The sequence below is a fragment of the Leptonotus elevatus genome, chromosome 8, assembly GCF_054856555.1.
Source record: "Leptonotus elevatus isolate MCC_2025b chromosome 8, RoL_Lele_1.0, whole genome shotgun sequence".
In the NCBI taxonomy this organism is placed as follows: domain Eukaryota; kingdom Metazoa; phylum Chordata; class Actinopteri; order Syngnathiformes; family Syngnathidae; genus Leptonotus; species Leptonotus elevatus.
In genome coordinates this window covers 437,674-461,935 of record NC_141246.1, presented here as the reverse complement: position 1 = coordinate 461,935, position 24,262 = coordinate 437,674, and the positions used below count along the sequence as shown (strand labels likewise).

Genomic DNA, 24,262 nt, shown 5'->3' with positions numbered 1-24,262 from the left:
ACAATTTAATTTCATTTTATTCATAGATGCAAATACCTCAGGGTGAAGCCCCACATCAACAGTTGGAAGAATGATCTCAAGCTATACAAAAATTCCTTGTATTTTATATTAACAAAAATGCCCAGAGACTATTTTCTTTAATGGACCGATATCTTCTTTTGGAGTAAATTCCTCACTTTTCGCTCTCTTTTTTTTCTTTTTGTTGCTTGATGCTGTTCAACTGCGAAATGTATAATGTATAACAAGGTGTGCCTTAATTGTTTGTATTTGAATGATACATGAAAAAAAAACTGCTTTTCAGAGTGCATTATGGGTAATTTTGAGTGCCCTACATTTTCGTTCCCTGGACATTCGGACGCCACTACAAAATGGCGCGAACCCTATGTAGGGCACTTAATAGGGAGTAAGGTGGACATTCGGACACAGCCAGAGACTTTTCTAGCACACGTGTGTGTGCATTGACAAAAAAAAGAAGTAAACCTCATGAAAATGGGCAGAGATAAAAAGAAAAAGAAAAAAAGAAGTATTTATTTATTTATGTATTGCACAAAAACAATTCACAAACTCTCGCTGAGAGATAGCATTTGTAATACAAACAAAAGAAGCAACAGCAACATTTTTACACTTCTACAAGCCAACGATGTTCAGTCTGACAGTCTCGCATATCAAAAACATAAATCATTTAAAACCTCTTCACAAATCATGTGATGGTCCATATTCAAGTCCTTCAAGATTGACAACGAAGCAGGTCCGACTTATTTCAACGTCAAAGTCGCCCCTCCCAACATGGCCGCAAACGTAGGCACGGTGGCTTGCTAGCACGCTGACGTATCCCCGACGTCACAACTACACGGCTGGAGGGCATCCTGACCCGGAAGTAGTGTATCGCTGGCCGGAAAAGTCGCGATGATCGGCGGCGGAGTGTGCGGGAGACTCATGCGGGCCTCCGTTTCCCGCTGGCCCCGCTGTTGGGTGGCCGAAGGCCGCCGGAGGTCGTCGCAGGTCGGAGGCGGCGGAAACGCCAACGTGTTCGACCGAAACATGAAGAAGAGGCAGAAGGAGTGGGCGGGCTCAGGCCGCGACCCCCGGAAGTACGACTACCTCAGGGAAGAGGTGAGCGAGCAAAGTCAGTTGAAAAAATAAATCGCCTTCAATATACTCTAACGAAGAAGAAGAAGAAGAGTAAATTGAAATGAACGTAACGACATCGGCATCGCTTCTGTGCGTGACGCCTGCGCTCAATTAAGTCTCGTCGGATCGAAATGAATTGTTGTGCTAGTTGCACTTTAAATGGTATTTGTTTGGAAATTAAACGAGTCCATCATTGAGGACCGTGACAGCTTCATTTGATGTGGAAAAAAAGTCAACTTTGAGTCAAACGAAGGCTGTTAAAGAAGTTGTCGAAGATTTGTACAAAGGAGGATAATAACACAAAGATTATTGACGAATGATAACAGCTCAACATGGAGACGGTTGCAAACGGCACATAACGTCCGACCGATATGCATTTTTTGAGGCCGATTTTTTGCAGAAAAAATACAGATTCCCGATTATTTCGAAATGTATATTGAATGCATAAAATTGTGTTCCTACTGCATTTGTGTGTGAATATTTGTTATTTGGAGGAAAAACACTCCCCAAGTCGATGCTAACTTTTTGTTAGCATTTGAATGGGATCTTCCCTTCACTTTTAGCATTAGCGCTAGGCTAGCGATGTTTTAAAAACGAAGCATGTTTCGTATTCAAATATACAATGGATGTCATTCTTATTGTCGTGTGTTTGGTTTTACAGCTAACTGCAATTGTGGTGTCATTAAACCGCTTAAAAGGCGCTTGGAGGACCACAGAATAAGCAGAATAACACGCTACGCGCTTGCTAGTTGCTAATGCTACCCAAGCAAAATGGTGCGTTCAGGGTACTTTCACAGCGTCGGAGAATCGGTTTTCTTCAATGATAACGTTTTAAGAGGAAAGAGGCCCGATTGTTTTGGTTGGTGTTTGAAGGGCAATAATCGGCAGATTATAATTGGTGGCCGATTAATTGGTCGGGCCCTAATAATGTTATTGTACATCATGTAATGTTGTAACGTGAGAGGCGTTCAAGACATTCAAAAAACAAAACGTGCCAACAAGGACAAAATAAGCACGTCATGGTTAAACAATGGATTATTTTTTTTCCAATCGAGACACGTACAAAATCCGCAATGATTGACATTTTTGCAATGTGTGTGTGCAGGTTGGCAGTCGAGTGGCGGATCGCGTGTACGACGTGGCCAGGTGACTTCCGTCATCGCTCGCTCGCGCGCGCTAGCCGCAAGCGTCACCTTTTTCTCGCGCTGCTGCTTTTGCAGGACCTTCCCGCTGGCGTTGGAGATCGGTGCCGGGCGAGGTCACATTGCGCAACATTTAAGCAAGGTAAGCAGGCCAGCGAGCGGTGGTCGCGAGTCTGCACGTTGACGACGCGCGCGCTGCACAATCGTCGCTATTCGTTCGTCAATACGGAATCAATCGTCATTCAGTGGCAACAAAGTTTGCAAATGTTCGTTGGCAGCCCACGCAGCACTTATTTTAAAACGGTTTTGAAAATGTTCAAGTGTTCGGTAGAGGAGGTTCTGAAAATGTCTGTCAAGGACTGAGTTCATCTTAATCTTGTTCACTTGAAATGAGTAAAGGTGCACAATTCGTCGGATGGCCCCAACGCGAAATGTGAGAACATGTAACGGCCTGGATGATAAAAAGTGTCTAAACTGTGTCTGAGGCGTTTCCGAGCTTTAAAACATTTATAATAAATGTCAAACATAAAGCTAACTACTCTGCGGACTTCATTTATTGCGGGTATTTTTGGGAACGTAACCCCAGCACAAAACGAGGGAACACTGCACTTCCTAATCATAAATTGAGTACCGATACCTTGAAATAAGCACGCGATGCCGATACCTGGAATCGGTACTTATTGCAACATAAGACAAGGACAGTCGAACGCATCCCGCCCCCAAAAAGAAAAAAAATCGGATGATTTTTTTTCTTTTAAATGAACCAGACAATGAATGCGTTATCTTTATTTTATTCTGCCAGATATTGAAATTGGCCTCAAAACATCCTAGTACAAAAGTTAACTCGAGATCGACGATGTGGTTCCTTCAGGCCAGATAGCCTCGCCGATTACTCGTCGTCGAGGAGGTCGATAACCGATATCTTGAGCCGATATTCAGTTTCCGTTAAAGGAGGGGCCCAAAATATTGACTGGGCGAGTATTACGCAATTTGCTTGCGTCTTGTGTTTCAGGACACGGTGGAGCGTTTGTTTTTGACGGACATCTCCGAGACCACCCTGGTATGTCCTCGTCCACACGCGTCTTGTTGCTTTGTGATTTGAAGACGCGCCGAGTCACTTCCTGTTTGTCTCCAGAGGGACAACGTCGGCGGCGAGATGAGACGCCACGCGCTGGCGGCCGACGAGGAGTTCCTTCCTTTCCGGGACAATTCCTTCCATCTGGTTGTCAGCAGCATGAGGTGACCAGCGAGCGAGCGGACGGACGCACGCACGCACGCACGCACGCGAGCTGTTGACCTTTGCTCTTTGTGTCACCCTCACAGTCTGCACTGGGTCAATGACCTTCCCGCCGCGCTCAGACAGGTGAGGGATGACATCACTCTGACGTCTTCACAGGGGTCGTCGCAGGCGAATCAGAATCTTGGATCGCAAGCATTCGTTATTTTAGGGACAAGAATGTAAAATAAATCAAAGTTGTCGAAATGAAAAAAGTGGCATCGATAGTCACAAATCTGTTTAAAACAATGGCCGCCAAATGGAAACGGATAGAAAAAGACATCATCTCGTCTCTTGAGGCGGGTTTCATGTCTTGAGAGCAATCCGACGCAATATTCGGGGGACATTGCGAAATACGTCCAAATCCAGTCAAACAGTCGGAGCGAAGGGGCTTGCTTCAGTCAAAATGAATTCTTTCATTCGGTTGGAGTCAACTTTGGGGAGGCGGGACAGCAAAAACGTTACCAGACAGAAGTGTTGCCCCGACGTGGGCGGGGCTTGGCAACCTTTGCGAATGTCAATTAAGGAGGAGGCTGCAAATGTCGGTTTGTTGTTGTTGTTGTTTTTAGCGGTTTGTCCGAACAAATTCATGAAATGAAGCGAGAAAGAGTGGAAAAGCGCAATTTGCCTTGAAGCTGTCACAAGGGATTGCGGCTTGCCTGCTTCAGATCCACGACGTGCTGAAGCCGGACGGCGTGTTCATCGGCGCCATGGCCGGCGGCGAGACCTTGTTCGAGTTGCGCTGCTCGCTGCAGCTGGCCGAGACGGAGCGCGAGGGAGGCGTGTCGCCGCGCGTCTCGCCCTACACGGCCGTCACCGACCTGGGCAACCTGCTGGGACGGGCCGGGTTCAACATGCTCACCGTGGTGAGCCAACGCGCTGGCTACAAAACGCCACGCGGACGCCCGCCCGCCCGCCGCCGCTCGCGGAGGCGGCCGATGAGGCGCTCCGTCACACCTGAAAACCAAATCAGGACATATTTTGCCGCGTGTGTTTTTCAGGACACTGACGAGGTGCAGGTGTTTTATCCAGGTATGATGGAGTTGATGACGGACTTGCAAGGTAAGCTGACCTCCATCGTGCGCGCACGCACGCACGCACACGCGCACGCACCTGCCGTTCACGCCTCCTCCTCGTGTGTTCGTTTCAGGGATGGGCGAGAGCAACTGCGCTTGGAACCGACGCTCCATGTTGCACCGAGACACCATTTTGGCAGCGGCGGCGGTTTACAAAGGTGGCGAGCGGAATCGCTCGCGTGGTTCTTTTTTTGCGCGGAAGATGACGTAAGCGCTTTTGTTGTGTTTCTGCAGAAATGTACGGCAACCCGGACGGCTCGCTGCCGGCCACTTTCGACGTCCTCTACGTGATCGGCTGGAAGCCTGACCGCTCTCAGGTCGGTCAGCGGCGTCCGATCGCACGCTTTTGTCCACCGTTGGGACGGGAAAAACAAGTGAAAGGTGCTGGTGGCCATTTTGTTTTTGTTTGTTTTTGTCTCCAGGCCAAAGCCGCCAAACGAGGCTCGGCGAACGTCTCCTTTGGAGATTTGGACAAAATGAACCAAAACCACAACAAGTGAAACGCGCCAACGCTGACGTTTCTTCTTCTTCTTCTTTTACATGTGCATTAAGCAGACTTTGTGTACAATTCAGCACCATCTAGTGGTGAACTAATAATATGCACACACACAAAAAAGTTCTCTCACATCAACGTCCATTTTTTTTTATCTCAAGTGGTCCCTCACGACTTCTCGTTTGATTTATCACAGATTTGCGTTGGGGTCCAAAATTCCTTCACGACGATGTTTATCTTGAGTTGTCGTCGCGTCGCGCGACATTTTTGCAACGTTTTGTTCTTCAATAAATCAACTGCTCCATGTTATGCTTTTTTATTTATTTTGGAACTAATGGATATTATCTGTGACATATTTCACTTTGTTAGAAATATTTTAAATATGATATTTAGCAGGCATGAAGTCAAGATTTGCAGCAAGATGATTTCAATAAAAAAAAAAAACATGAAACAAAGGCAACTTCTTCTTATTGTGTTTTGCAAATGTGAGCCGTTTTGTAGGATTTGTGGCGAATACGTTGAAGCTTCAGGTTCTGTCCAGCAGAACTTTCCAATAACAAAACGCCAGCAGAATATCATTTTTAACCCAATTGAATTGAGAAGCCAAAATAACAGCGCCATCTTTGAAACCAAGTCTTGGTGTGCATGTCAATAATCATAATAAATATGTGGCGGTAAATGATATTTATAGATTCATGACCAGGAAAGAAGCATGTTTTTTTGAAAATGAGCAGTTCCGTGTTATTGAAAATCTGGACCTCCAAAAGATAAGAAAATAGAGAAAATAAAATCCATCCATCCATTTTCCAAAACGCTTATCGATTTGGAAGAAATGCGTTTTTTTATGTTTTGTTTAAAATCATGTTTTTTTTCCCTCTCAGACAAAATTAAATGACACCATTTTTTGTAGTAAGTCTTTTTCTCATCGGCTTGTTTTGCTTCCTGTTGAAATAAAGATGGCCTTGCGTGATGACGTCATGTGATGACGTTGTTGCCATGACAGCCGTCGGCTCGTGTTTACGCGCGGCTCAAGTTGAATTCGTTCAAGCGCTGCACTTGTTGCGACGTCGTTAACACTTTCAGCGTCTTCTTGACATCGAGCGATGGTAAGTGAGGCCACTTTTAGCGCCTCGAGTTGACGAAGCGCTGATGTAGCTCGGCTAACGAGCTAGCTTCGCATCAGCTGTCGTTCGGCCGCCTCGCGCCAAAATGATGTTTTTGTGTGCGTTTAGCCGACCAAAAGTCAAAGTGTGTCGAGGAGAAAGGCCGCCAAGGGGACCACGTCCGGGGGACCTTTGGACGTCCTTTCGACGGAAGACATGTCCAAGGAGCAGGTAGCTCGCAGCTAGCTCGCAGCTAGGGTAGCTCGCAGCTAGGCTAGCTCGCAGCTAGGCTAGCTCGCAGCTAGGCTAGCTCGCAGCTAGGCTAGCTCGCAGCTAGGCTAACTAGCCTTAGCCTCTTGATGGAGCGACTTTTCTCTCACCAAAGACGACTTGGTAGCACTTGTGTTGTTAACGCTGTAAAAAAAAAAAGGAAAATCATGATCAATTTAATTTCACATTAAAACGTGACTTTTTTTTCTCTCCATTTTTCTTGAATGTGATTATAGTAAAAACCTAAAAGTAGTAAAAACATGACGAGTATCAGCAAAAAAAACGAATTGCATTCCTTGCGTTCCTTCCGGTTCAGGTTTAAACGTGATAATTGACCGCATTTTAATGTGATGACTTGCCACGTTAAGACTTGAAACGGGTCACGTGGTCACGCGAAAAGGTCAAGTTTGGGGGCAAAAAGAAAGCGAGTGAGCGCGAAGACGCTCTGGTGTGTTGGCAGCTGGAGGAGCACGTGACCCGCCTGCGAGAGGAGCTGGAACGCGAGCGCGAGGAGAGGAGCTTCTTCCAGCTGGAGCGAGACCAGATCCGAAGCTCGTGGGACGTGAGCAAGCGCCACCTGGACGAGACGCAGGTGCAACTCCGCAACCGCGGCAGGGAGAAGGACGAGGCCGACCGGCGGCACCGCGTCGAGATCAACGTGAGCCGGCCGGCGCCTTCGCTTTCCTTTTTCTTCTCTTTTCCACAACAGTCCAACGTTTTCCAGTCAAAAGATTCGCGTCTGTTCGTGTTTTGGTTCGGCGGGTGATCGGTGGCGTTTGTGCGGCCGGCGCAGGTGTACAAGCAGAAGCTGAAGCACGTCCTGTCGGAGCAGGCGGCGGCGGCGGCGGACAAGAAGACGGACGGCGGCGCGGCGGCCTGGCTGCTGCGCAGACGCCACGCGGACGCCGAGCTGCGTCTGCGCAGGCGCGGCCAAAACCAGCAGGCGGACGCTCGGCGAGACAAGCTGGGCGGACGCAGGTGCGTCCAGGAGCTCAAACTGGTAAAGCACGTTTCATTGACGCACGCTCAAACGGGGTCGGCTCAAAGGTCAAGTCAAAACGTTTTTTCTCAAAAAAACGCTGACGGAGAACATTTCACAAAAAAAGCAAAGATGCAAATTTGAGAAATACATTTTCAAAAAGGAGAAGAAAAAAAATGGTGGAGTTGTGAACTTGCAATATTACCAAACGCCACTAGATGGCACATTTGCCTGGCAAGCCACACCCACTTTCCTCCGAAAGGAAGTGGGTGTGGCCCCGTCCCGAAAACGGGCCGGCCAATCAAATTCGTCCATTTGCGCGACGTCGTCTTCGTGAGCGACGACGCTCGTCACACTCCAAGTTTTTCCCGCAACGACGGCATCCATTACGGTCTCGCTTTTGGCTGGTAGCCATGTTGGATTTTTACTCCGTCAAAACAAGCGGCTTTTGTGACGTCACGTGCGCTCTGCGCTCATGGGTTGAGTCCACTGAGGTTAGCCCCGCCCCACAAATGCGACTGATTGGGCGCTTGACCCGAGTCACGCGAGCGAGTCCATCGGGATTTCCAGGCTGACGTTGCTTTATTTTTGTTGAAGGATCAACTTTCTACTTGATGAACGCAACAAATGTGCAAAACGATTGACGATTGTTGGAAAAAGAAAAAGCTTCAAAATTCTCCCCAAAACGCTGACTTACAAAAAAAGCCGAATGATTTCCAAATATTGCGGCGGGACCGAACGCCATGTTGGGAAAGTACGAATGACGGCTGCGGGTCTTATTTTGACGACGTCATCGTCGAATTCCGACCTTCCGGTCGACGCGCGATTTTGCATCGAGCGCGTCGGAAATATTGCGGACGGCATTCGGACCTTGGAATGCGTCCGAGTCCGAACTGAAGCGTGCCGTCCTCCGCAGAAGCATCAAGTGGAGCTGATGGAGCGCAGCAACAAGAACGACAAGCGGCTCGCAGGTCAGTGCGCGCAAGAACGCTCGCTTTCATCTGCATGCACGCACATCTGGAACGGGAGAAACGCAAACGTTCGCAAACGTTTGCAAAACGTGAGAAATGTTGATCTTATCGTCGACAATTTGTTATTTTAAGGTGAGAAATTTCACATTTTAATGTCACTTTTTAACATGAGGACATTTTAGATTTTATTGCAGCAAATGTTTCTTTTAATGTCATTTCAGATTCCAGCATTTCGTTGTAATGTCAACAACGTCCGTTTTTATTTGGTGAATTTCACGTTTTAACTTAAATGTGGTGAAGTGAGACATAAAATGAGATCAATTGCACATTTTATGCGAGCAATTTAACATTCACACGTTCTCACATTTGTTCCCAATTATTATTATTTTACTTTTTTTTTTTTTCAAAATTTTGGGGGATAAACGCACATTGAAAAATTTGCAGCCTTTTTTTATAGAATTTTCTGGGCTTAAAAAAACAATCATTTAGTTTAAAAAGATGAGTGAGCTTTTTTTTCCATCTTGCCTTCAACAAATTAAAACCCCATAAAAAAACGAATGCTAAAACCTTTTCAAAAAACTAAACTTGCTGTCTAAAAAAATGAAAAGCAATTTAAACAAAAAACAACAACCAAATCCAAAAGCAAGTAAGAACGATGCTGAAAATGGCAACCGGTGGCAAGCTCCCGATATAGCTGCATACGGACGGACGGACGTTGACGGACGGATGTTGACGGACGGACGGACGTTGACGGACGGATGTTGACGGACGGACGGACGTTGACGGACGGATGTTGACGGACGGATGTTGACGGACGGACGGATGTTGACGGACGGACGGACGGACGTTGACGAAAGCGCGTTGGCTTGTGTCCAAACTGACGATGCGGCGCCCGTGCAGAGTTGGAGGCCAAATACGGCGAGAAGATGGAGCAGATGCGGCAGGCGGAGAGCGACAAGACGTCGGCGGCCATCTTGGATTTGGAGGAGAAGATGAGCCGGCGGCTCAAATTGCTGACGGACGGCCAGCGGCAAAAGTTTCCTCACACGCAACAATTCTTCAGCGCCGCGCAAAGCAAACTCGGCCGCGACAGCAAAACACTCAAGGTCTCGCACGCGCACACACACATGCGCGCGCGTGTGCACGTAGAGATGGTGCGTGCGTGCGTGCAGGAGGAGGCGTCAACGGCGCGGACGCATCACGCGCGCGCGGCCGTCGTCCTGGAGGAGGCGGCGCGGGACAACGCGCGTCTGTCGGTTTCCCTGCAGGAGGCCGAGCGTCAACTTCCGGACGTCCGTCGGCGGCTGGAGGCCCACGGGCGGGCCCGGCGCCAGCAAACGGTACCGCCTGCCCGCCGTCCGCCCGTGGGCCGCTCGCGCTGGTCTCAAGCTGCTTGTTGTGGGCGTGTCCCGCAGGCCGGCGCCGCCCGCGTCAAGCGTCTGCAGGAGCAGCTGGACGACGTCATCCTGGAACGCGACCTGCTGATGGCCGCCTTTGCGCAGGTGCGGCGCCGGCGGGCGGACGCGCGAGTGGCGGCCAAGCAAGTTCTGGGGATTCTCACTTTCAGATCCATTCGACGACGACGCTCGCATGACGGCGCGTCGGCCATCAGTATGGGCGTGGCACAGGTGTGACCCGGTGAAATGTTTGGCAGGTGGAGGCGGAGCGCGACGCGCTGCTCAAGAAGCAGACGGACGTCCTGCTGGAGGTTCGACAGAGGAGCGACCTGAAGGAAATGCTCCTGGAGCGCAAGATGGCGCTCCTGTGCCGCTCCGTGGACGGGAAGGAGGCGCGGCTCCTCGCCGCCCAGCGCACGCCGGTACGAACGGCGGTACGAACGCAGGGTCGCCGCCCGCGTCTCGTCTGACGCGGGCCGCACTTTGCTTCCTGCTTGCAGGAAACGCTGGAGTCCAAGACGGGCGCCGTCAGGACGCTACGGGAAGACCTGGAGCGACGGTGTCGGGTCAGAACGCCCCCGCGCGGCTGTCACGTCGAACCCGCTTCACTTTGGGCTTTTCAACTACGGTTCAGTTGTGCATTCATCGCACGGGTACCGGCTAGAAAAAGGGATGGGCAAAGCGGGTCCCGAAAGGCTGGAGTCCTGCAGGTTTTGGATGTTTCCTTTCTCCGACACAGCTGATTTAGGATCAAACCATCAGCATAACGACCGCGTTGATTGAGCGGGCGGGAAACCCGCAGGACTCCATTTTGTCAAGTTAGGGTTGTAAATGTGATTTTCATAATAAGGGTGCGGTTTTAAATCAAGGCTCGGATTTCAAACAAGGGTTAGAGTTTTAAATTCAGGTTTATAGTTTTCAAAACTAGGCATTAAAACTCAGGTTAGGGTTTGAAATGATTCTGTCCACCTCGTGGGGTTCCAAAGTTTGCTATCAAACTCGGGTTGGATTCAAATGAGCGTTTTTAAGTTGACATCCAAACGACAGATGCCGTTTCAAACTCAATTTTGGGTTTCAAAGTAGGGTTCGGGTTTTCATGCCAAGATAGGGGTTCAAATTATAATGTCCTCGTGATAGAGCTCCAAAGTAGGGTATCAAACTTGGGTTCGTTTCAAATGAAGGTTTTAAGCCAAGATTGGGGTTTTCAATTTGACATTGATGCTAGCGGTGCCGTTTCAAACTTTGATTTAGGGTTCCGAGGTGGGTTTTAAACTCGGGTTCGGGTTTTCATACCAAGGTAGGAGGTTTCAAATGATACTGGCCCGCTCGCGGTTAGGGTTAGTCGGGTTCGAGGTGAAAGTTAAGGTTGCAATGTAGGGTATCGAACTCAGTTTAGGGTTTCAAATTTTGGTTTGAAACAAGGGTTCGATTTTCAAAGTAGGGTTTAAACGAGATTCGTTTTTTTTAAATTAGCCCTTCACACAAGAGGTGCAGTTTTAAACGAGAGTTGGGGGTTTACAGTACGGTTTTTTAAACGAGGGTCTGGATTAGGGTTTCAAATGAGACTTTTTGACTCGGGCTGGATTTTGAAGCGGACTTCCTGCTGTGTGTGTTTGCCCGTTCAGGAGTACGACGCTTTGGCGGACTCGTGCCGCCGCGACCTGGACGCGCTCGGCGGCCCGTCTTGCGAGTTCCCGCTCGCAGCCGCAACGCTCGTCCTGCGCCAGCACGAGAATTAAAGTCGTCATCTGCAAAGTCTTTTATTTACCACATCAACAGGAAGTGGGGGGGGTTGGGGTTCGGGGGGGTTGTTCATTCTGGCTTGACAAATAAAAAAAAGGCAAAGCAACCCAACGTGTGGACTTGATTTCTCGTGCATGAATAGAAACCAAAACATGCTAACATGCAGACGACAAACGAAGACTTCCGGCGGTCAGCCGGTGCCGTGGCGACCGCTCTCAAAGACGCCTTTCTTGAAGAAGGGAGACAACTCGCACACGGAACGTTTGGACACGGGACACGCCGGCTCCCGGTCCTCCGACGCGGCGCACAGCGGAGAGCCCGACGCCGCCGCCATCACCGCAAACACGCTCCTCAGGTAGCACTGCAACGCGCGCGCGCGTGCGTCAGCGTGGGCGAGAACACAAGCGTGTGCGCGCCAGCGTGTGCGCGCCAGCGCGTTACCTCCAGCTGATTCCTGCGTTCAGCGACCATTCTTTCGTCTTTGTTCCCAAATATTTTCTTGGGAGGGAATTCCAGAGTCGCCAGCTGCAACGACAAAGGCGCCATCGTCATGACGCCATCTTTGAGTGAAAGTGAAAAAAAAGGAGCAGCGACTCACCTGCGGATATTTGGACTTGAGACTTTTGTGCATCTCTCGAAAGCGACTGTAGCGGCGGAACACCGTCCACGTCTCGTCCTTCGCGCTCAGCTGGCACACGCACGCACGCACGCACATCAACTTTGACCTTTCCCACAGCGGCGGCGCCGACCTACCTTGACCTCAAACTCAAAGTGCTCGTCCTTGCCTTGACCTCTGAGGACGTAGCGAGGGATGTTGACGCGGATTGTGTCCTCGCCCTCCGCGCCGGGACGGCGGCCGGGCTCGGCGGCGGCCGCGCCGGGATGGCGCTGCTGGACCGGGACACAAACGCAAGAGATAGGCGCGTGACCGGCGAGGCCTCAAAATGGCGGCAGCAGCGGAGAGAAACAACTCAACTTGACGCTAACCTCAACGGAAACCGCAACAAAAAACAGCAGCGACACAAAATCACAGAAGAAAAACACAAAACCACAACAGCAGAAACATCAAAATAAAGACCAAAAAAACCACAAAACCACAACACAAAATCACAATAAAACCACAAAAAACAAAACCGCGACAAAACAGAAAAAGCAGAACACTGATTGGCCACGCCCTCCCGATCATGATGCGATTTAACTGATCAACGACCTCAAAACCAAGATGACGGATGATTGGACTTTTTGGATTGATTGACAGGTGGCGATCACGTTTGGACTTCCTGTTTGTCCATTTGCCGATTTCAAACATTCAACAATCGGTAGCGAAGCGCGACCGACAGCGACGGAACTCGCTTGACGTTTACCTCGTCTGTGGATCTTCCCTGGCCAGGATTGTCCTCCTGCGGGGGACACAGAACCGCATCAGAACGCAAACTTTGATCCAAAACAGTGACGCCCACCCGATGCTGCCCAAAACACGATTCTTCCATCTTAAGAACATTTCCGATTTGGACCTTCTCTGGCGCTGAGAAACTCGTGGCCGCTTTCCGGACTTGCTGACCGCGACAACTTTCTCATCGGCAAATCTTCAAAACCTTCGAGACGCATTCTCTTGAAAAACCACAAGCATGAACGCATCACTTCCGTTCTTCAGGACCTGCACTGGCCCCCCATAGCCTCCAGATCCTTCTGGATTATCCTAGTCAGGCTGCTCAAACTGACTCGGATCAAGTCCAGAACATGCAAAACCAGCTGGAATTGCGAGTCCAAAACACGGACACCCACCTGGATCATCAAGTCCAGAACGTTCATACCTGACCAGTTCAGGGAGCCCCCAGCCCGCAGACTCACCTGTCGTGACTCGCAGGAGAGCGCCAAGTCCATCCTGGTCCTGGTCCTGGTCCCGTTGAGGTTTATCTGCCGCAGCCTCCGCTGAACCTCCTCCTCGATGTACAAGTTGATCCTGTTTGGAAGACCTTGTGAAGCAGGTTCCGCCCCGCGGCTGCAAAATGTTCTGATGGGCGGTACCTGTCGTCCGAGAGCAGAACGAGCGCGTCGGGGTTCTGCACGCGACCCGCCGGAGTCCGGCTCGACTTCTGGATCTCCGGCGTCGTCATCCTGCCGAAGGAGAATCTCGTCACATGACGAGTGATGGGAAGTAACCAAGTCCATCAGTGGTGTCCAAACTTGGTCCTGGGGGGGGCCGGCGTCCTGCAGGTTTTGGACGTGTCTCTTTTCCAACACACCTGAAGCTCATCAGCAAGTTCTGCGTAAGCCTGATAACCATCCTGTTCATGGAACAGGATGGTTGGAGCGGGGAAACACCCCAAATCTGCAGGACTCCGGCCCTCCAGGACCGATTTTGGACACCACCGAAGTCGATGTTTGACGAATTGGTACTTGGACCGGCTGTTTTTCGGACAAGCGATGCGGTACCTTGACTGGACTGGACTGGCTGATTCTGATGTGTGCAGGTCCAGTTCCGGACCCGTCCTCATGCCCCTGTCCCGGGTGTCAGTCTCCGGGGAGACGCGGCATCTTGGGGCCGAGTGTCTCCTCCGGAAGCGGTCCAGCGCCTGCTCCGTGACCTCCCGCTGCTGCTTCTCCTTGACCTCCTTGACCTCCGTGACCTCCGTGACCTCCGTGACCTCCGAGATCTCCGAGATCTCCTTCTCCTCGCACCTCACCTTGTCCTCCTGCAGGGCCGCGTTGGCCGCGAAGCCAAACGTCTCCTGCAGCCGCTGCGGTTGCTGGACGCTGGCCCGGTGGACCGTCAGCTCCTCCTCCTCCTCCAGCTCCTCCTCCTCCTCCAGCTCCTCCTCGACCTGGTGCCGGAGGTTGTCCAAGCCAGGAGGACCGGAGTCGTTTCCGTTGCGCTCCAGCGCCTCCTGGACCAGCGCGGGCAGGATCTCGGCATCGAGGGAGCTCAGCTGGAGTTGAGACCACCGCGGTCGGCGCCGCGGTCGGCACGAGTTGTCGTTGTCGTCGGCCTCGATCGGGCCTCGATCCGGGAGCCGCAGTGCGGCTCGCTCGTCGGCCACCTCCTTCTCCTGAAGACTTGACTCCAGCCGGGCCAACTCCTGCACCTGGGCGGCCTTTAAGTCAACGTAGCGAGCGTCGACGTCTTGAGCGGTCTCGTCTTTGCCGGTCTCGTCTTGGGCAGTCTCGTCTTTGGCGGTCTCGTCTTTGCCGGTCTCGTCTTGGGCGGTCTCCTCATCCATCCCCGCCTCCGCGGCCTCCTTGGCGCTCACGAGGGCCTCTCGGATCGCAGCCGGCGCCCGTTTGTCCTCCTGCTGGCGTCCGGCGTCCTCGCGGCTCGTTAGCGCGGCGGCCAGCCGTTCCTCGTCCCTCAGTTGCGCCTCCGGTCGGCGGCGCTCCGCCTCCGGACGCTTCTCCGGCTCTCGGTGGAGCTCCTCATCTTGCTCCTCCTCCCGCCGGCGTCGGACTCGCTCCTGCAGGAGGTCGGACCGTCGGTCCTTTTCGAAGCGCTGCTTCTCCCGCAGGAAGTCTCGCAGGCGGCCCTCCATGTCCTGACTGCGGCGGCGCAGGCTTTCCTCCTGGCGCAGGATCCTGCGGCGCGCCTCCTCCGACTCCTTGCGCCGGCACGCCACCTCCTGCTGGAGGCGCTGCAGCTCGGCCTTCTCGCTCTGCTGCTCGGCCTCCGTCTCTTTGATCAGACGCCTGCGCAGAAGACAAGTTGCGGCGGGAGGCGCGTTGCCAAGGTCGCGGCGGGGGCGGAGCCTACCTGGTCGTCTCCAGCTTGTCCAGCTCCTCGCGCCGCTGCCGCTCCAGCTCCAACCTGATGACATCATCAACTTCATCGCTCGCACAGATGCGCGTTGGCGCGGACGTCGCGCCGAGGTGCGAGCCGAGGTGCGGGCGGTCCGACTCACCCCGGGTTGGAGAGCATGACGGCGGAGAAGTTGTCGCAGGACTTGGACAGGTCGCTCATGGACAGGCTGAAGGTGGACAACAGGCCGCTCTGATGGGACACGGCGGGAAACGCGTTGGCGCTCGGCACGGACGGCGGCAACGATTTTGGCAAAAGGTTCTGACCTTGCGCTTCTCGCGCAGCTTTGCCGCCTCTTTGGGGTGGTTGAAGCGGAACATGTTGGTCCTGCCCAGCAGGACGACGGCGCCTGCGGGGACAGCAAGCGGCGCGGGGCTGAGCCAAGGACCGCCCCCCCGCCCCGCCCCCTCCGCGCCCGCTTACCTTGATTGAGCTGCGTGGGCGTGGCCACCTCGCCGCCGTTGACGGAGCAGAGGGCGGCGCCCCGCGGCAGCAGCGTCACCGTGCCGCCGCGGTTCTCGAACACGCAGTGCTCGCTCTCCACGTCGGCGCCGTGAACAACTGCAGGGGGCGCCAAAGGACGTCAGCTCGCACTTGCTTTGACGTACGCTCGAAATCTCGGCAATGCGCACGGACACGTTTTCGAACCGACGCTCGGCAAGCAATTTTCGCAAAAATATAATTTTAAGGAAGATGACGTTTTCAGGTTTGGACGTTTTTAATACAAATTAAATGAACGAGTTTTTTTGTTTCGTAAAACTTTGTCGTTCTATAATTATTCAAACAGAAGAATATTTTTTCTAATATGTAAAAACTTTTGTAACAATGAATATTTTGGAAGTCAATTTAATGTTTTGGATCGAACATCGAAAAACTGCAAAGGTGCGAATTGAGGAGGAAATAAATCAACGGTGATTTCGATCATGATTATTGTGGAACTCTTTGTAAATGTTGTGGGACGTCTGAGCTCGTCACAGGCCGATGATCGTCACGTTGAACCCAAGATCAACATTTTGACAGATTTGGGGGGGGAAGATTTTCTGAACGATACGGAAACTGATCGGCATCAATTTTCTCGACAGTCAATTTCAAATTTTTAATATAAGGATGGAAATGAAAACATGTTATTCACGGAAATATAAAAAAATATTTTTTGTTTTTAGAAAATAATGTTAAGCATTTTCAAATGATGCTCAAAAATAATGTCTTTTTTTTAAGAAATATTTGTGAAAAATTCATATCTTTAAAATAGATATTTTGGGCTACGGAACAAAAACGTGTCAATGTATGCTTTTTAAAATGAACTTTCAATTTGTGTAATGAAAATATTATTTTTTATAAAAAATTATTATTTAAATGTTATTGAATTTATTAAATATATGTTTTTTTAAATATAAAATATATATATATATACAATTGTAATGATGTTATTTACTTATGTGATTATAATTTTTTTTAATTAAATGTAATTAATGAAAAATATTTTGTGAAAAATGGAATTTTTGGGGTCGGAAACCAAATGTTCGTTTTGAATGAATTTCAAATGTTTGTGTCTTTTTCGTGTCATTTCTGTCGTCAAGTTTGAAAGTCAAAAAGCGAAATGTGATTTTGCATGCGCCGGCTGAAGGTGCCTTTGAGCAAGGCCAAAGTGCCTTTTTTGCTTCAGGTTGCAATCCAGCGTCAGGACGCGTCAGGACGGCTGGTTTTGCGGTCGCCATCTTCCTTTTTGCCCAAATAAGGTCAACGTGAGCCGCGCGGCGAAGGCGGTTTGAAAAGTGAGAAAAGTGAGAAAAGTGAGGCGTCACCGATGTCCTGCTCGCTGGCGCCGTCGTCTCGGCCCACGTACGTGCGACCCTCCTGACAACAAAGCAATCCAAATGTTGCAAAAGTGGGCGTGGCCGTTGTGGGCGTGGCCGGCGCGGGCGGCTTTTGAGACCTTGAGGTGGTAGAGGATGATGCCGGTGCTGAGCAGGTCGTCGTCGATGGCGAGGAGGTGCGGCAGCTCCGAGTCCAGGACGACGCCGATGCCTTCCTTCCGCAGCGCCAGCGTCTCCTCCTGAGCGCACGCCGCGCACACGCACGCACGCACGCACGCACGCACGCACACACACGCCGCTCACGTCACGCGTGCGCCAACCGCCACCAAAGCAAAGCCGGGAAGTACCTTGAGGATGTTCTGCGTCTCGTTCCACTTGTTGGTCCACTCCATCGTCAGCTCCAGCACCTGCGCACGCACGCACACGGTTGCACGCACACACACGGTCACACGCGCGCGGGCAAAAACAAACGTTGAGTTTGAGGCTTTTTGCTGCCATCGGCAAAAGTTGCGTTCGAAAGCTGCAATCCGAAATATTTGTCGTATTCTTGCTACTGAACAAAAAGTCGTCATTGATCCCAAAAAGAGCGACGACGACGACGACGACGCGTCGAACGAAGCTCCGAATGTATTTTCAAGTCCGCAAATGACGTTTAATGTGATGAGGACATTTTTTGAACGTCTTCTTTTTCTAATCAGTTCATGACTAAAAAATCTTCTCCCAGCTTTAACGTAAACATCATCCGCCGTCAAGCGAGAGGATCGCTCGCCTGTGGCGGAAATCAAGTCGTCTTGGCTTAGATTTGGACGCTCTTTTTAGCACGTGCTTTGATTGGATTCTTTTTCTACTTTCCTCACCAGCAGCTCTCGGTGCCGGCCTTTCGCGCTCGATGCATTCGTGTTCTTTTAACTGCACCGACTGCTGCTGCTGTCGACTTTTCCTTCCTTTCATTTTCTTTGCGTTTCTTTCTTTTTTTCATGTTGACATTTTTTGGACTTTTTCCCGTGAATTACGAAAGCAGCCATCGAAAACAGCGGCCGGAGCGACCGATACTGACTCTGGCTTCGTTCTGGTGCAGCTTCTCCGCCATGCTGAGTGCGGTGGGCGAGTCGAGCAGAGCGATCTGAAAGGCAAACGGCAGACGGCGTGACGCGCGCCGGTGCGTGCGTGCGTGCGTGCACGTGCACGTGCGCGCCGGCTCACCTGGCTGCCCTGAAGCAGCAGCGCTTTGAGCCGCGCGATCTCCGCCCGCAGTTCCCGGATCAGCCTGACGTTGGCGTCCTCGTTGACGGTGGGCTTGTTGATGATGTTCTTGGCGCGGTTAGCGTAGCGCAGCGTGCCGAGCGTCTCGCCGTAGTTGACGTCGGCGGGGGACACGGCTGAGGATGACGTTTGCATTCCGGCTTTTTTACGACTTCAAACAAATATCGTGAGCGCGAGCCCCGCCTTTTTTGGGGCCTTTTTAGAATCGGGTGTAATTGCACATCCGCTCCAGTCGATGGCGGTGTCGCTGCCATTGTCAGCCAAAGGCGCAAGGAAGAGTGACGTGCCGTCGGGGCAGGCCAAGCGGGCGCCGCCTGCCCCGACGGCTCAAATGAAAGCGTTTCTATTGGTTTGAATCCTTTTGGCCGTTCCGACGCTTTCAAGGTTCGAAAGTGGCAAAATTTGTCACGTTTATAACTCATGTTTGATTTCCATCTCCAAACTGTTCAGCTCATTGACAATTTTCCACTTTCGTCACGCCTTGACAAAATAAAGGCATCCATTTTTTACATACTCTATTGACCAAATCGTTGTTCACAATATTTTTCATGACCACATTTGTTGAGCTGCACCCGAGGCAATGGGTACGAACCCCGCCCGCAACCATAAATACATGAAAAGAAGAAGAGAACTTACGTTGTGTCATAATCCATTTGTTAGACTTCAAAAGAATTTTGTTTGACTTTACTACGCTAAAATACTTTGAATGCTTGGAGTAAACAAAAGTATCATTTCAGGATCTGGAGGTCCGAGGGCCCGCTTTTTAAAGGTGTGTATGAAAATTGCAAAAGTGTAAGCACCCTCCCTGCCGCTGGCCATACTTGCGATCATGATGGTCTTGGCGTTGCCGCCCAGGCTGTCCTTCAGCAGCCACGTGAGCACCGAGTCTCGGTAGGGCACGAAGACCGACTTCCTCTTGTGGTCGCCGTCGGCGTTGGCGTTGGCGTCGCCGCAGAGGTCCGCTGCGCGCCCACAGACGTGCGTCACACTTTGTGCGTGCGTGGCGGCGAGTTTGAATTTACCCAAGGCGGAGATGACGTTGCCCAGCGTGACCAGCGACTTGTTGATGTTGGCGCCTTCCTTGAGGCGGACGCCGGTGGCGCCGGTGGCGTCGGCGCGCTCGCTGCCGGCCAGATCCACCAAGTGGATTTTGCTCAGCGTCTCGCTCGGCATCTCCGCGTCAAACTTGGCCTGCGCGGAATCAATACCGGACATCGTCATTCAAAAAAGAAAAAAAAACAATACAAATGTCATGTTTTAAACCAAAAAAACAGGCCAGTACAGATTTTAAGGCCTGACCGATTAATCGGCCACCGATTATAATCGACCGATTATTGCCCTTCAAACATGAGCAAAAACAATCAGCCAATTATTTTCGTCATCATCGAAGAAAACCGAATTTTCGACGCTGTGAAAGTACCCTGAATGCACCGTTTTGCTTGCGTAGCATTAGCAGCTAGCGAGTATGTAGCATATGTTACTCTTTTGTTCCCAAGCGTCCTTTAAGCGGTTCAATGACGCCCGAGTTGGAGTTGACTGTAAAAGCAAACACACGACGATAAGAATAACCACCGCTGTATATTTAAATACAAGACATGCTTCGTTTTTAAAACATTGCTAGCCTAGCGCTAATGCTAAAAGGGAAGGGAAGATCCCATTCAAATGCTAACACGAAGTTAGCATCGACGTCGTCATCGAGTGTTTTTCCTTCAAACAATATTCGCACACAAATGCTGTGACAACACAATTTTATGCATTAAATATATTTTTTTAAATAATTGGCAGATTAATCGGTAATCTGTATTTTTTCCTGCCAAAATTTGTATCGGCATCGGCCTCAAAAAATGCATAGTGGCCCTAACAGACGTATAAATACGTTCTATTTTAAATGTTTTAAGTGTCCCAAAGACGTTTTTATGGCGTTTTTTTTTTTCAATCCTCGAGCATACAGAAGACTTTGATGCAGCCTCTGAACTGCAGAGAACGGGTGAAGCAATGGTAGTTATTACAAAAACGGCCAGCAGGTGGCAGCAGAGTATAAGAGAGCAACCAGGGCCATGTTGCAAAAAGCTGTTTTTGTGGGATTCGGCGGCTGCAGGTGGCGCCGGTGGAAGGGAAGCGCCGCTCCACCCGTCGGCTCCAACACCAGCTGCAAGCCCCGCCCACCGGCGCCGGATAACTACGTTTTTCCGCCGCAGAAAGATGGCGGCAAAACATGGCCTATTCAATAGCATTATTAGCCATTACTACAAAGACCGTTGTATTTAAAAAATAATAACAATAATAAAAAGTAAGTTGATGTGATCGAACATCGAACTATTTTTTTGCTTATTAATGAAATCAATGTTTTTATTCATTAGTACTGAAAAAAGATCAAATGAGATTTTTTGTTTAAAAAAGTCTTATGTATATTTAAATAAATATATGAGAATAATGTATGATTTTTTTTTTACTGAATGTATATTTTATGCATCTTTTTTTCAAATTGAACATCGCCTACTATTATTTTTCTTTCTTTAAATGTTTTGATGTTTTCTTTGTTTTGTTTTTCTTTCAATTCAATTCATTAAAAAAAATGACCTTAAATGGAATCATTCAACCTCCGAAAAGTAATAAGAACAATAATAAAAAAATGACAAATCAAATCATAAACATGAGATCGACTTTTTGTGTCAACGTCTTTCAATTCATCATTTCGACGCCATTTTTTCAGATTTGTCAACAAAAAAACAGGAGATGATTTCGGTATAGAAATGTTTTTTTTGCAAAAAAATGACTCGTGACGATTCGTAACTTATAAAGAAGAAGTTCTGATACGACCATTTTTTAAATTTCATGTCAAAACCCGCTTGCTTTTTTGTTTGAACGGCAAAATGAGCCCCTTTTCAAAAGTTTTGTAAATGTTTGCAAAATAAGCGGATATTTTGTTTGACATTGCGCAGGTGCGGATGTTGTCCCGCCGCGAGGAGGAGGCGTGGGTTTGCGGGGCCTGCCTGCGTGAAGTTGAGGGTGAAGATGGCGTGCGAGCGGCTGCTGACGCGGTTCATGCCGGTGCTGGCGGTGGTGCGCTTGGCGTTTCCCGCCTCCATCAGCTCCTCCACGTCGCCGTAGTTTTGCACCAGATGCGTTGTCAGGTCTCGGGTCACACGCACAAGTCAGGGTTAATGCCCCCCCGCCACATCGTTAGCGTCACGCGGCGTATCGCGCTAGGCTAGCAAGACAATTGCAGGTGTGGCGTCAGCGAGTCTGACCTTCTACGTAGGGTCCGTCCTTGGGATGCTCTCGGACCCTCAGGTTGTACGTCTCGGACGGCTTCCTGCGCAGAAGGTCCCTCACGCGCTCGTTGTAGATCTCCAGGTAGCTGAGAAAAGCGGCGGCGGCGGCGGCGGGAGACACGTGAGCATCAGCGCGTGGGCGAGCCGGGGCGCCGCGTGGTCCGAAGGTCACCTGACTTCCGTGCGGAAAGAAGCTTGGTCCCATCGCGCGGCGTCGGCGATGCGGCTGAACAAACCCTGGCAGATCCGCGGGGTCAAACCCGCGTCTCCCTGCCGCACACAAACATTCCACCCCATCAGCGCAATGGTCGTCTTTGCCAACGCCGGTCGGCGCGTTTGGGTCCCGCTACCGGATTTCCCATCATGGTGTAGGACTTCCCCGATCCCGTCTGGCCGTACGCCAAAACGCACGCGTTGTAGCCCTCGAACGCCGCCTTCAGCACGTCGCGGCCCAAATCCAGGAAGACCTGCCGCACACGTCCGCAAACATCGCCAGATTTGAACGCCGAGCCACGACGAACGGAAACGAGGACACAAACGGCTCGGACCGGCGGCCTGCTTTTTACCTTCTCCTGAGAGACGAAGGCGGAGCTCCGGGAGTCGGCCGAGTCGTAGGAGAAGTCGTAGGTGAAAGTTTTGCTGGGATCACCCGACGTGCCGTCCGACAGCTTTGGGGGGAAAAAACACACGATGACGACGATGACGAGCTTTGCGACGCTTTGCGGCTTTCACGGTTCGACGAGGTTGAGGAACAAGCGCGACCTTGGGGTTGCTGATGGAGGTTTCGGTGCCGTCCATCTTGACGACGCACTTGGCCGCCAAGTCCTTCTCCCTGGAAGAGCAACAAAAGCCTCGTCAACGTTCTTTGGCTTCACTTCTCGCGTGCTCGGCGCCGTCACGCGACCGCGTCACACGTGTCCGTGCGTGTGTTCACCGTTTCGAACCCGCGGGAACGCCAAGCGCCGTCCGAACCGGCCCGCGGGATAAACAACGACAAGCGCAAGCGGCCACTTTTTTTGTCCTGGGTGGTCCCGGGGCCTCGCGGACGAGTAGCGGCTCGACCCCGAGTCCCTCCCGGATGACCGAGCTTCTCTTCTTGCTTAATGATCTTAATTTTTGTTTTTTTCTTCAAACACAGGTTTCCCAAAATAAGAACTTTTTGATGCAACTGCAGTGACTCAAGTCATTATTTTATTTTTGACTTCAGAAATTCAGAAAAAGAATGAAAAATTCTCATCGTTTTCAATAGCGATTATGAGGAAAAACATTTATTGTGGTCGACATAAAAATCCCGATCGTTCAAGCCATGATTCATTTTTGGGCTACAAAACAAGAAAATCACTTTCTGTTCCGACATCAACCATTTGGACTCGCATTGAAGTTGTTCACAAGTCGTTCCTGTCTCGGCCCTTCAGCCATTTTCAGGCCTGTTAGCAAAAACGCGGAGTCGAAGTCTGGCTTGCGGGACTTTCGTGCGCGTGCCTCAAAACAACTCCAAATGGGAATTAGAAACCGTTTTCAGGATCTCGTGTCATCGTGGAACGCATAATAAGAAAATTCGGAATTGAAATTGTATTAACTGCAAATCACGTGATCGGCCTCAGAAATTGGGACCTTTTTTTCCTCAATGCTGTGCAATTAACGTCGGATTGTTATTTGAACGAAGCTTGCAGGTAAATAATAATCAATAAACGTGAACTTGGATTTATTTGACCCAAAACAACAGGAAACATCTGCAATTGTGGTTCGTCCACAAACAGACTTGAGACCAGATGAGGTTGAAAGTTGATGTTGACCCGGAAGCAAAATGACTTTGACACGTTTGTGCAAAAGTTCAACTCATTTCTTTCTAATCGAGCTTGCTGCAGTTAAATATTCACCAGCTGCTGTCACAACACTTTTGAAAGGAAAGGACAAATGTTATTATTATTATTTGCCCATGTGATGAGGTGTTTTGTTGTGGTTTTTAACTATATAAAGTGTCGGTGTTTATCGTTTTACTGATTGATGACGCGGCTGTCACATCAGCACTGACTGTTCCAAACAGTTGTTGTTGTTGTTGTTGTTGTTGTTGTTGTTGTTGTTGTTTGATCAACTCACCGTCTGTTCATGGGTCGGACGCGGACAGCCACCCGAACCGATGCCATGGCTCATCCCGCCCTTGTCCGGTCCGCTTGGATGCTTGAGGGCAGACGAGCAGCGGAAACAGCGGAAGCTGGCTAGCTAGTTAGCCGCTAGCAGGAGGAGGCACCGGGTTTAAAATGCACCAGGCAGCACAAAAGTGTCCAAAAAGAAAAAGAAAACGAAAGAAGCTGAGTGGGTCGCCGCAGCAGGCGGGCGTTGAAGTGACGTCACGGGTCAAAGCGGCTGCTGGATGACGACATTAGCCGGTTCACCGGGCTGGCTCACTGGGCGTCATAGCTGCATTTGATTGGTCATCTGGAGCCGGACACAGGTGCGAAACTGTAAACAGAAAGAGTTGTTCTTCTTCGTGGACGCCAACGCTGGCCAAAGCACCAAACGAAGTCTTGCGGCG

At 50.4% G+C, this 24,262-nt stretch overlaps 3 protein-coding genes across 18 annotated transcripts; 2 read left to right on the top strand and 1 right to left on the bottom strand.

The window, feature by feature from the left end:
• The first annotated feature begins 865 nt into the window (after positions 1–865).
• On the top strand, positions 866–5,427 carry ndufaf5 (NADH:ubiquinone oxidoreductase complex assembly factor 5). Its single transcript, XM_086083880.1, has 11 exons — positions 866–1,113; positions 2,237–2,277; positions 2,352–2,415; positions 3,286–3,333; positions 3,409–3,512; positions 3,597–3,636; positions 4,218–4,415; positions 4,551–4,611; positions 4,700–4,783; positions 4,860–4,942; positions 5,048–5,427. The coding sequence occupies exons 1-11, from the start codon at positions 907–909 to the stop codon at positions 5,123–5,125; spliced, it is 1,008 nt and encodes a 335-aa protein (XP_085940006.1). The 5' UTR covers positions 866–906; the 3' UTR covers positions 5,126–5,427.
• kif16ba (kinesin family member 16Ba) lies at positions 5,123–24,256 on the bottom strand. Of its 6 annotated transcripts, none has more exons than XM_086083867.1 (26): positions 23,827–24,256; positions 22,489–22,558; positions 22,293–22,394; positions 22,077–22,193; positions 21,899–21,996; positions 21,703–21,812; positions 21,445–21,587; positions 19,474–19,642; positions 19,273–19,413; positions 18,392–18,567; positions 18,246–18,311; positions 17,536–17,595; positions 17,308–17,427; positions 17,177–17,228; positions 15,795–15,932; positions 15,638–15,720; positions 15,475–15,563; positions 15,327–15,380; positions 14,018–15,262; positions 13,610–13,699; positions 13,433–13,544; positions 12,946–12,981; positions 12,335–12,472; positions 12,180–12,269; positions 12,023–12,106; positions 5,123–6,635 (listed from the first exon to the last, which is right to left on the bottom strand). In XM_086083867.1, the coding sequence occupies exons 1-26, from the start codon at positions 23,871–23,873 to the stop codon at positions 6,630–6,632; spliced, it is 3,636 nt and encodes a 1,211-aa protein (XP_085939993.1). In that variant the 5' UTR covers positions 23,874–24,256; the 3' UTR covers positions 5,123–6,629. The 6 variants fall into 6 exon arrangements, with proteins under 6 accessions (XP_085939993.1, XP_085939989.1, XP_085939990.1 ...); XM_086083863.1 differs by lacking the exon at positions 5,123–6,635 and adding an exon at positions 11,583–11,942; XM_086083864.1 differs by lacking the exon at positions 5,123–6,635 and adding an exon at positions 11,583–11,942 and having other exon boundaries at positions 12,335–12,469.
• LOC147169081 (dynein regulatory complex subunit 4-like) lies at positions 6,057–11,720 on the top strand. Of its 11 annotated transcripts, none has more exons than XM_086083873.1 (10): positions 6,057–6,224; positions 6,351–6,452; positions 6,952–7,149; positions 7,285–7,469; positions 9,342–9,547; positions 9,614–9,781; positions 9,857–9,943; positions 10,009–10,260; positions 10,339–10,404; positions 11,464–11,720. In XM_086083873.1, exons 1-10 carry the CDS (start codon positions 6,222–6,224, stop codon positions 11,703–11,705), a joined length of 1,509 nt encoding a protein of 502 aa, XP_085939999.1. In that variant the 5' UTR covers positions 6,057–6,221; the 3' UTR covers positions 11,706–11,720. The 11 variants fall into 11 exon arrangements, 10 of the variants coding, with proteins under 10 accessions (XP_085939999.1, XP_085940002.1, XP_085940003.1 ...); XM_086083876.1 differs by adding an exon at positions 8,387–8,441 and having other exon boundaries at positions 7,285–7,491; positions 9,342–9,781; positions 9,857–9,985; positions 10,096–10,260; positions 11,464–11,637; XM_086083877.1 differs by adding an exon at positions 8,387–8,441 and having other exon boundaries at positions 7,285–7,491; positions 9,857–9,985; positions 10,096–10,260; positions 10,339–11,609.
• Positions 24,257–24,262: the final 6 nt, after the last annotated feature.